This window comes from Amphiura filiformis, chromosome 18, assembly GCF_039555335.1.
Source record: "Amphiura filiformis chromosome 18, Afil_fr2py, whole genome shotgun sequence".
Classification (NCBI taxonomy): domain Eukaryota; kingdom Metazoa; phylum Echinodermata; class Ophiuroidea; order Amphilepidida; family Amphiuridae; genus Amphiura; species Amphiura filiformis.
Window position 1 is genome coordinate 37,928,573 of NC_092645.1, and position 12,431 is coordinate 37,941,003.

Genomic DNA, 12,431 nt, shown 5'->3' on the forward strand with positions numbered 1-12,431 from the left:
GATTTTTGAGAAAAATGCAAAAATAGGCAGTAAATATGCCAGGGGTGTAGTACCACCTTAAGTTATAAGAATAGCATAAAAATAGATTTTTTGTCATGTATGAAAATAAGTAAAAATTGCGTATTTCCTGCTTGCATGAGAAATTGTACAAAATATTGCACTTTTACTGAAATGTTGATGCATATAATGCCAACCCCACACAGTGTCATCGACCCTATATCTTCATGGCATAAATCGCCATGGTAGGTTGAATCCACAGCCACAATTGGCCATTTGGTTCAGACCTTTGAAGCTCTTTGAGAAGAAGAATTGAGCTCAATGGTCATCGAGTTTTATACTGCCTAGTAGTGAGTGCAGCTGTACTACACGCTGTAGTACCACGCTGCACGCTACAGGACCAACGCAATATAAAATTAGAGATTTGGTCAAATTTTGAGTTCAAAGCGCACAGCCAATTTTCAAAGTGCATTCTAGCGACTATCATATCTGTTCAACACGTATTTTCAAGTGTATGAGACCACATCTGGTTTCTTCAGAAAAAATCATTTACGGGAGATATTAGTCATTTTCTAACCCGGTATATGAAGATTTTCGTCTGATATCAAAATCGTGCATAGCAATTCACGTGTATCGATCCCGTGTATTCATTTTAGTGTCTCTGCTGCACCAAATAATTATTAGCCAGGCGGTGTCGGTGTGCCCCATGCATGGTTTGTGCATAAGACCCGTCAACATCTCATGTATGTCCATTATTTTGTACATTTTAATTCTTTAAAGTAGTTAGCATTATTAACATAAATGCATTGTCCACTGCAATGTGTATCTGCTCATACACGTTGGACACAATTATTTATATATTATCGTAATTTTATGATTATAAATATTGATATTTGATCATGGACCTTTATGTGTCTTGTATATATAGAAAACGACCATCAACCAAACTGTTTTTTCAAGAGCTGTGGCGGAATATGGGTTCATTATGTCAGAGATGGAACTCATGATGCATAAGGATCCAATGATGTGTCCTTCATGTTCTGAAGACCAACTAATGGCCCATATAGATGGCAACCATAAGCTCTACAGATATAGCCACGTATCAAGGTAACTATAAATGTACATGAAGCTATTTTTTACAGTCCCGCATTATTTTGGCAAGATATCTATTTTTGCTTTCAAGCTAGATAGTTTCTGTATGTTACCAATGCTAGTCTTCAGAATTATTCTATATCAGTGGTGTAGCCAGTGGGGGCCGTCGGTTCATGTGAGACTGACGGTACACGGAAGGTGTAAATGGTGAAAAAGAATTGTGTGATCAATGAGCTAATTATTTTTACTTTGCTTTTGCACGGTGGTGAAAGAAAAAAAGGTTTTTTTCCCCAAAAGACCTAATTTTTTTGGTGTTTGGGGGGAAAATCCATATCTTTGTAAAAATTTTCAATTGATCGAGTTAGGTTGTATTGCCCCTCGTCTCTGTTCATGGTGGTGCCCTGCTGTCTGATTTTCACTGCCTCTTTGATCCATCGGTTGTATCTGTGTGCCTCTTTGCCTAAAATCTTAGCCTCCTCCCAGTCAATGATGTGGTCTTTCTCGAGAACATGATCTGTGATGGCCGATTTATTGGCCATCACGAGGGGCAATACAACCTAACTCACGTATTTGACGATCTCCTGAAGAAACCAACTGGCAACCAAGTTGCTAAGCAACAACAAGTTGTACACAGAAGGTCGTCACAACAACATCAGTGTTGATAAAGGAATCTGACAGATTCCGAAACGTCCACAGTAAGTGCTGTTTTATTGGACTAGAAATATGAAATTTGTCTTTATTTTCAATAACAGTCCTGAAGAACATACGTTCAGTAATCATATTATGTGCTATTTTTTTCATTTCAGTGATGGAAAAGAGAGTAAAACTAGGAAAGAGAGTGAAACTAAGAAAAAGAGTAAACCTAAAAGGACAGCTTATTATGCAGGTCGTTTCATTGCTAATGACGAGGATGTAACCAAACATCTACAACAAGTGTATGAAGTACATCCTTCCAAGAATGTAAGTTGCCAACACACATACACACAGTAGGTTTGCGAGAGTGCTGCACAACAGTTATGTTAGCGTGCACGCGATGTTCAGAAATTAAGCATAGTAGTAAATTTTAAAGTTCTTAGTTGTTTTATTTCATAATGGATTTGCAGTACGTTAAAATACCCAACTATGGCATTTGAGGGTCAAATCATATCCATATGATGAAGTTAAAAGTAGTTCTGAAAGCCCCATATGCTGCTGTACTCCAGAAGCAGCAGCTGAACAACAAGTCAAATGCAACAAACAAAACTGACAAGAAAATAGGAAGACAGACTGGAGGACATATTGGTTGTGGTGGGCTCCAGTGCATGTTTTGTAAACTTTTCTGGCATTTTGCTTGTGGGCTCGAAAGAGAACTGAAAAGACAAGGACTATGTGTGTCAGTTGATCCTCACATAAATACACATCTTACTGATATCAGATATTTAAAAGTAACCCTAATAAGAACCATTAAAGGTCTCAAAATGGTCAACAAACATGGTATAAGTTGGTGGTACCTATTGCTTAAACCAGCTGGACAATTGAAATGCATGCATGGTGTTTTAAAATGAATGCATTTTTCTTGGACTTTTTTTCCGGGGGTACATAGCTGAAATCATTAAAAAAAAGTATTAATAATATAGTCTCTAATACTCATCTTTGCCCTGTACATTTCCAAATACTGGCTTTCAGACCGTCGTAGTAAAGTGCTCAATACAAAATAAGTAATGCTTCAAAGTCAAACAATAAATATAATGAACTTGGTTATTAGATACCATTAGTACACTTGTACTTGACAGATCTGTTTAGTATGGTATAACCAACCACAACATCATATATGTCATGCAGTCAAACAAAATCAGTCAGAACTCAGAAATAACAAATTTTGATTTTCTTATATGATAGTAAAAAGCATTTACAGAGCTGCATTGTGCAGAAAAATCCATTGAAATTGAGCAACCAGTTCCAAAGATATAGCCAGCATTTTTCATCTTTGCACTTGCATTTCAGAGTTTGTTCACAGACATATACTGTGGTGACAGTAAATGGAAGGCAGCCAGGGAAGTTAAAAGCCGTAACAGTAAGATGGCAGAGACAGGACTGGTTGTGGCAGGCTGCAGACATGCCATTGCCCAAAAGGCAGTAAACATGTTTGCAGGTGAGCTATATGCATATGCTCATTTCCTCCATGTGTCATTTATGATGGATAATGGAGTGAAGTACATGTTCCAGGACATCACCTGTAAATACTGGCCTTGGGCCCAGAAGGTGGCCTTGAAAGCAGGAACAACTGCTACTCTCTGGGGAGCAGCTGTTAAAGACATCATACCTGCATTATCCGTTCTCCATGCCAAAGCTCATTCATGGCACTGTCAGGTAAGAGTAGCTAATCAAGTAGGTGATTTGCATAATTTATGTGTAGATAGGCTTGTCTTTTTTTTTGTTGCAATAACTGGAAATTCTGTATGGGACAGTGACATAACTTGGTAGAGGGTAGCAGGGACAGATATTCCCAACCTTATCTGATTAGCTTTTCAATGCAAAATATGTTAATTAAGTGACTGAATTTATTAGGATTTTCCTTTTCCCCAGTATCTGGATATCTGTGCAGGTACTGTGATGTAAATTGGTAGAGGGTAGCATGGCCAGATGTTCTCAACCTGATGCAAAATATGCTCATTAAGTAGCTGATTTGCATTACACACATGTGACCCATTCAAACAAAACCCAGAACAAGTCACCAGACATGTTTTTGAGTTATAGGTTTCAAAAGATGACATTCCCATAAAAAAATTCTAAAATTTTGATATTCCTCATTCCATGGTAGTTGGCTATGGGACTAAGTGGACTTTCAAATCCTTGAAAGTACCTGTTAGAAAGAGGTTCATTTAATAAATAAAATTAATTAATTACATTATTTAATAATTAACTATAATTGATTCCATATCAAGTTGGAGCGATGGTAAAAGGTTAACAGGGATTGTAACTCGACCACTGTCCCAATTAGAGGACGGCTGGTCATTAAGATTATTATCAATTTCAGATTCGCATCTCAAACAAACTCACCATGAAAGAGAAAGGCGATAGAAAAAAAAAGTTATTTGTATTTTGTTGAGCCATGATGGAGTTGAGATGATGGCATCCAGCTTCGATGCTATATAGGGCTATAAAAGTATAATATTGTACTCATCTAGCTCACACTAATAACTGTGTTATTTGAATGTTATATTGATTTGTGTGATTTGGTGTTTATCTTATTATTTTAAAGGACTAATTAAAATAATTATTTCATCCATGTCACATTGCATGACATGCCGGTATATTAAGAATGTCTTGTAGGCCCTGTATGAACAACATATGAAAAGAGGAGGCCTTCATTACTCTATGAACATGATGAAAGGTAACTTAGTATAACCCAAAGTTAAGATCATTTATAGCAAAGGTAACTTAGTATAACCCAAAGTTAAGATCATTTATAGCAAAGGTAACTTAGTATAACCCAAAGTTAAGATCATTTATAGCAAAGGTAACTTAGTATAACCCAAAGTTAAGATCATTTATAGCTTTTTATATCCATTATTCAAAACATGTCCCCTGTGTTCATTGAACTATTTATTGTTGTCTTGACTCATTAAACGCTTCATTGCATGATAGTAATAAAAATAAACAATGATATGCACTGTAAAAAGTTAACTTGATTCCAAGAATCTTTTACATTATAGTTGGAACGTCTACATAAAAACATTCATATCACACATGTTTCAAAATATATATTTCCATTATACTCATTAGGCCTATGAGTTTTGAGATCTAAACCATATTTTATATTTTATAACCCAAAAATCTCATTCAAATCCTTTTACCCCCGGGCTATTACCTTATTCGTACTGTGATAACTGACGCTGTACTCGTAGAAATAGTATATGCTTTTACCATATAAAGCTACCATCCATTTTTTAGAGTGTATACCAACTACAATTCATAACATTATTGAGCCCCTCCATCACATGAGTAACACCTGCACAAAAAAGTAAGGGTCGCTCCAAATAGGTATTGAACAGATAATACTATAATCCCTATTCAATTTTGTTATAGCAAAAAACCAATTGTCCCATTTCTCAGAATAGCAATTAGGCAAAAATATCAAGGTATCATTTACAAAATTATCTATATCTTGAAGAAAAGTAATGATGCTATTTATGAAATGAATTTAACCATATTTCAAGCAATCTCATAGGAAAGGCAACACGACTGTAGAAGAAGATGAAGCCTTGAAATCTCTTCATAACAATCCTGACATTGTTTACAAGACTGCAATATACCTACCAACATCTAAACGGTGATATCAGTGACCACCATCAAGAACTTGTCAAGAAAACTATTATCCATCTTCAGGCACTGTTCATGACCCACATGAACGTTACTCCATTTTTTACCAAGATATATTTGTAAAATGTTGGGTTTTTTTGTGTAGTTTGTTTTTCAAAAATAAAAATTTAGTGAAATTTTTTCTCTGCTACACTATGGTAGATATGCTGGGGTGGACGTTATGTTGAAGGAGTTGGTGCAGGTTCGGGAGAAGACATGGAGCAGGCTTTCAGCCACTTGTCCAGGACTGGTTCAACCACAAAATACATGACTGCCACAGGTAAAGCAATTGTTTATATTGTTGCCTGTTACAATCAGGACAAAAAATAATATATTACACACTCCAAAATGGTGTCAAACTTGATTGTGGGGAAATCTCTCTTTAAGACAGGGTTCGAGATCTAACCTCAGTTTCACTGCAAAAGTGTGAAAAAGTATTTAGGGGAGACACTAACCATATTGTATTATGTCATTTCTAGGGTAAAAATGTCTGTAGTGTATGAATGTTTTGGCCCCCACATATATGTGGGGCTTATGTTATCATCCAAATGGTTGCTTCCTTGTTTGTTTGTTTTTTGTTTATTTATTTGTTTGTTTGTTTGTCCGGGCGGAAGCAAATTCATTAATCCACTCTCCATTTCCAACGCAATAACCAATCAACTTCATTGTTATGTTTTCAGGGTTATTAGGAGTTAAGAAAACCTAATAATGATAATATTGGATGGCTTATTTCACATGATACCATAACATATCGGATTCGTCATACAAATATCGAACTCGCCGTTGGCTCGTCTGATATTTTTATGACTCATCCGATATGTTATGGTATCATGGTCAACCATCCAATATTATATCAAACTTGGTATGATGACAGGATATAGTAGGCTGATGTGCTGTATAGTTTTGTGTCATGTTATTTGCATATTTATGAATATTAATGAGCTGATTAGCATGTTCAACCTAAATTTTCATAAATCCACTCTGCAGCTTAAACGTAATAACCAATTAACTTCTAACTTGGTATTGTGATAGTATATGGTGGCATGATGTGTGATACAGTTTTGTGTAATGTTGTTTGAATATTAGTGAGCTTATTTGCATATTGAATATTATTTATATTTACAAACCTTTATTATTTACACACCTTTATGTGAAGGCCACCTTAATTACGAACCGTGTAATTCTAGTTGTAAAAAAGTTAGTGCAGTGGTTTATAGTGCACTACAGACAATTGACCTTTGCAGCCAGTATCAGCTTCCCAGGTTTTGTATGAGTTACAATGACACAATTAGCAGTAAGTTCCTTGTTTTTACTTAAAACCCTCTTGCACCATAAAGCCAGAAAATATGGATTTGTGGCAAATTTTGCTGAAAAAAGGCCATTTTCAGGTGACAAAATTTTTCACCATTCAACTTTGTATACCCACAGAGTTCCAGGGTTCGCAGGTTTTTGCCGCAGGTGGAAAAAATGCGGTTTTAACCTTGGCAGAAACAGTTTTTGCCGGCGAAAATGACAGAAACTAAAAATGTGATGAATAGTTCACTTTTATTCATCTCAAAACAAATTATTAAGTTACAAAAATAATTTCTTGTGTGTAGCAAGGTCAAATTTGGTAATTATAAGGTATTAAGAAATTAAAGGCATGGGTTTTCATTGCTCTGAATTTAACTGAATTGTGGCATATCAAATCCAAAACTTTTTAAGGAGTTGACGAGACAAAAAATATATTGAATGATTGATTAAATTTGTGTGTTATTGTTTATGAGCTTTTTGTGTTACTTTATAATATTTGACTAACTACATAATGAGTTTTTGCCAGTTTTGCCACTTTTCTGGCAAAAACTGAACCTTGCCACAGACCCAACAATGTACATTAATATGAACCTTTGCAATATATTTTGTATCAGGGAAGGATCATAACTTTCTAATTCAACAGTTTTTTCTATAACTTGTTGCATAGTTTTTGCATGTAACTTGTTGAAATTGGACTTTTCATGTGACAAAAGTTACTCCAGAAATTGTAGTTTGGGACAAGAAATTAGCTTTGCACTAATATATCTTCTGATGGGAGTGGTGTATAGGAATGATCTACATGTCATTGTTTGCATTTTTTTATAAGCTGCAAGTGGATACCAAATTTATGTAATTATAAATACTACAACATTGAAAAAAATATAAAAATATTACACATACCCTTAGTTTTTGTAATGTGTGAAAAAGTCTGGTGTTTATTAAAAATGGAAGTACTGGAAAACGAACAGAGCTACAGGCTTGAGAATTTAATCGAGTATGCCTTAAACAACATCTAATATGACCAAGGTGTTTTTTGTTTTTTTCAAACTGTATAATTTTTAGAATTTATTTTGGTCTTTTTCAGACCTTGTGAGAAAAAAATCTTCTTTTCTACTTTTGGCAGTCAAACCGGGGTCAGATCTCGAATCTTGTCTTAAATGTATATTTCACCTTAAGTAATGAGTGACATCAAGGTGTCAAGACAACTTTATCATTGAAGGGCCTGTGCTGTACAAACTGTACATAGGACATCATTGCGAGTGATTTAGTACAATCTGAAGCTACATGCCATGCTATAAACTCATGAGCTTCTCATGTGTCTTGAAACATAAGCATTTTGTCCAGCCTTTGGTGACAAAGCTTAATGAGATATATTTGGTGAAATTAAAATGCACAATGTGCTTTTAAAACAAAGGTTTTTATTGCAAACTTCTCATTTCAAACAGGACGTGCTGACACCATCACAGACCATGTGCTATTTTGGAATGGGAGGAAGATACGTTCATTGCCGGAGTTGCTGTGCAAGCGTTTTAAGCGAGTGAGTGTTTTATTCTAATCCACTGTAACATCAATAAATGTTTGCAACATTTCAATAAAACAAGAAAGTAAAAAGAATGTGATGTATTGAAGGGATCACATTATTCTTCATGGTTACTATGAGATTTAATGGTTACAGCCAGCTATGCCAAGGATCACTGTTGAAGGTTTAATATAACAAAATTAATGTTTGCTATGTCATATTCCACTAACTTTTAAAAAATGACTCGCCAACTTAATCATTACACAATCATCTATATGCCGTAGAAGTGACGTCATAATCGGATTAACTACCATAGCAATAGATGAATACAATTTTTGAATATACCGCGCTACACTGCAGCAGGTTGCACTCATCACCTGTCTTCAATCATATAAAATAGATTGAATACAATCAGCCCTCAAATTAACCCACGGCACCCATGGCATTTTGCCGTGGGTGCCCATCCCCACTGCCGTAATGCCCTCAAAATATGTCCTTTACCCTAGGCAGTCACTTGCCGTGCCCTCTAATGAAGTTGCCGTCTGTGCCCCAGCCCTGCCCCTTCATTATAAAATCATCTATCTATGTTTGTGTGTGTTTTCTTCACTTTTGAGAAATTGCCTTGGTGCCCTTCTTAAATTTTCAACAGTTGCCATGATGCCCTCTTGAAATATTACAAACTGCCGTGCTGCCTTGCCTTTTCAGTGAAAATCCAAGGCAATTTTCAACTTGCCCTAAAAAAGTTGCCGTGCCCCTTCATATCCTTAATTCGAGGGCTGAATACAATACCTCTCTTTTCAAAGAGACTAATCTTACAGGTGCAAGTGATTAGCATTTCTTTCACATCTATGATTCAATGCATCGGTACCGCATTAAACGTTATCGTGCGGAGCAATATAGCCAAAATTGTATTCATCTATTGCTATGGTAGTTAATCCGATTAACTACGTCACTTCTACTGGCGTATAACATATAACATATATTTGCTGTTCAAGTGACAAATATTAAGGCCATGCCCTGTTATGATTTTTACAGAACATTGCACAAACATTTTTAGTTTTGTATTTGTATATGTTCGGTCAATTTAAAAAACTATTAGTGTGAGCACAAAAATTGCTTGGAAAACAAAGATGTGGATTTTTGCACCCGCACATTTGCGGGGCTTTTGTTATCACCCAGATGGTTGGTTGGCTGTCCGTCCGGGTGTCTGTCTGGGCGGAAGCAAAACCATTATTCCACTGTGAGCTCCAACACAATAACCGATCAACTTCATTATTATGTTTTCAGGGTTATTAGGAGTTAAGAAAGCCTAATAATGATAATATTGATGAGCTTATTTAGCATGATAGCCATAACATATCGGATTCATCGTGCAAATGTCGAACTCGCTGTTGGCTTGTCCGATATTTTTACGACTCATCCGATATGTTATGGTATCATGCTCAGCCATCCAATATTATATCAAACTTGGTAAAAGCATATGGTGGCATGATGTGCTGTATATTTGTGTGTCATGTAAGCATCTCAGTAATACCCGGGAAAGCGAGTCCCGCTTGAAAATTGTACTACCTGCATAAAAATACCAGCTGCTTGATACCCGAAGGACATTATTTATATGTTTACAACTTACAAGCCTTGGCATGACCTAGCTTGTGTGCATGAAAAGTTTGCCTGTAAAGTCGAATGACATAGTGATTCATTAAACTGACTTGGTCCCTGACTCCCTGTAGTCTAATAGTAGTCAAAATCCAATTACAACTAGAGATAATTTGCGCTCACAGAGCGCAGACAATCGCAAGGCATGTAACCCTTTAATGGCCATTTGACCTGACCTTTGACCTTAAGGTTTTCCGGGTCACGAGGTTTGTTGACACCAAAATTAAGCCCCCATACCCCTTACAGACAATGAAATTACGATATAAGATTTGACCCCAGATGTCCAAAAATGCATTTCTAAAATTAGACCGTTGACCTGACCCCTGCAAAATGTTCCATGGTCATGAGATTTGTTGTCACTGAGTTTGAGCCCCGTACCCCTTACAGATGTCCAGAAAAGGAAATGATAAGATTTGACCCCAGATAACTTTTGACCTGACCCCTGCAAAGTGTTCCAAAATATTCCCCTGGTCATTAAGTTTGTTGTCACAGAGTTTGAGTCCCGTACCCATTACAGATGTACAGAAAATGCATATCTTAAATTTGACCTCTGCATGACCTTTGACCTGACCCCTGTAAAATGTTCCCCTGGTCATGAGATTAGTTGTCACTGAGTTTGAGCCCCATACCCCTTACGGATGTTGAGATAATGCAATTGTAAGATTTTACCCCCTTAACGCGGCTGTGTACTCTAGCCATTGTTTCTTTCTCAAAATTGAGTTTTTTTGATATGTTTGTACCTTGTTATGTTTTTTATAAATACAAGGAATGAAAATCCAGATTTGTAAACTCCAACTGCAATATTTTAAGGATTTTATTTCACTATTCCACTCGTGTTTGAAATTGAAAAGGAAAGAAAATCTTTGTTGTACCAGCAAGGTACACGCAGCAACAACTCATCGCGTTGCGTGTCGCGCAATTTGTTAACGCACAAATCTGCGCGACGCTTACGCTACCGCTTATCTCCATGCGCGGCGCATCTTATGGAAACACCACGGAAGCACTGATTTCACAAAAACCTAGTGGTCAAATGGCTCCGTTTTAGCTGATAAAATGTGGGTTTTTCAAGTTCTTTCCCCGATTTAAATATCAAGTTATGAATGGATTTCGCTCAAACTTCTCAAGGGGCTGTGGATTTACCCGATGTTCACGTAATATAAGTTACAAAAAGCGAAAACTGTCGCATTCTCCTGTGAGATTCGATGAAAGTGCAAAATGTGACCACTTTAAACTTCAACGGCCATTATTTCAATGTTCATTTTCTCGGTAAAATGACGATTTAGGTACACGATAACTCAATAAATACAGCATCTATAGGTAAGCAAATATGATCATCGTAAAAAGCATGATCGACTCAAGAAACGGTTTTCTCATTTTTTTATATTTGGGTCTATTTCCGATTTTGGGCATCATTTAGTGCAAATAGGCGTTTGTGAATTTTTAAAAGTTCATTTTGATGCCTTATATGGTCAATATCTCAAAAAATAAGGCCAATATCAAAAAATAAAAAACCGTTTTTGGAATGGAGCCTCAAGATTGAGCTAAAAACAAAATAAAATATTTTGGAAAGAGTGTTTTTTTGTTATGATGTACCTAACAAATATTGCCAAAAACTCACGTTTTGTGATTTTCTTCAAAATTGTTGTTTTTACCCCAAATCTGTATTTATATTAAGATTTATTGATGTCTTGCCTTCATAAAAATGTATACTTTTATATGTTTTATGCGAATAATTACAAAGTTATTGCACTTTTACTACATGCATGTCTGAGAGTACACAGCCACCTTAATGACCTTTGACCCCAATTCTTTGTACAACTTTTAGACACTGGCTAAAGGCGATGCAGGTATGCAAGTGACGACATTGTGTTATGTAATTTGTGGAAGAAGAAGCATTTTTAGTGAAAATCACATTTTGGCCATAATGACCTTTGGATGACCTTTGACCCCAAGTTGGTCATGTAACATTTGTGCCCCCAAATATGGTTACATTGGCTTAAAGCATATGGCTACGCTGGCTCGTTAAAAGTTTGACAGAAGACAGAAAGAAAGAAAGAAGAACTGACCAAAAACTGAACACCCGCAAATTGGAAATTTGCGATTGTAATGAGGCCAGAATTCAATGTGAAATATTGAATATTTTGCAGGTATATATTTTCAATAAATATCATTGCTACAAACAATGTTTAAAGACCATTTAAAAAAATAAAGTGCAAATTTTGCACTCCACTTTTACTTTATCCCTGGTGATACTTGTACATGTACCTCGGGTACCTGTCTGTAAATTACATAGGGTACCCGAAATGAGAGGCTTAGTGTCGATGTTATTTGAATATCTATCGATGTTAATGCGACTCGAACTGGCAACCTTTTGATTATGAAGCTGGCGCCCTAACCTTTAGGGCACCGTGCTTCCCATCAATTACTGCAATGGCTTACTTCAGTACCAGAGGATGATTTAAGCACTTCCCAGAAGTCTTGCGGTTAACACAGCTGTGTGAGTGAACATGACACTACTGCCCGCTCACTGCAT

At 36.2% G+C, this 12,431-nt stretch overlaps 1 protein-coding gene across 1 annotated transcript in view; it reads left to right on the forward strand.

Annotated features, from left to right (window-relative positions):
• LOC140138663 (uncharacterized) overlaps positions 1 to 12,431 on the forward strand; it is a 42,922-nt gene that overhangs the window by 15,169 nt on the left and 15,322 nt on the right. The window contains exons 8-12 of the mRNA XM_072160403.1: positions 926 to 1,104; positions 1,896 to 2,049; positions 3,073 to 3,438; positions 5,593 to 5,710; positions 8,169 to 8,260. Of these exons, the coding sequence (XP_072016504.1) occupies positions 926 to 1,104; positions 1,896 to 2,049; positions 3,073 to 3,438; positions 5,593 to 5,710; positions 8,169 to 8,260 (909 nt within the window). The remainder of the gene's footprint in view (positions 1 to 925; positions 1,105 to 1,895; positions 2,050 to 3,072; positions 3,439 to 5,592; positions 5,711 to 8,168; positions 8,261 to 12,431) is intronic.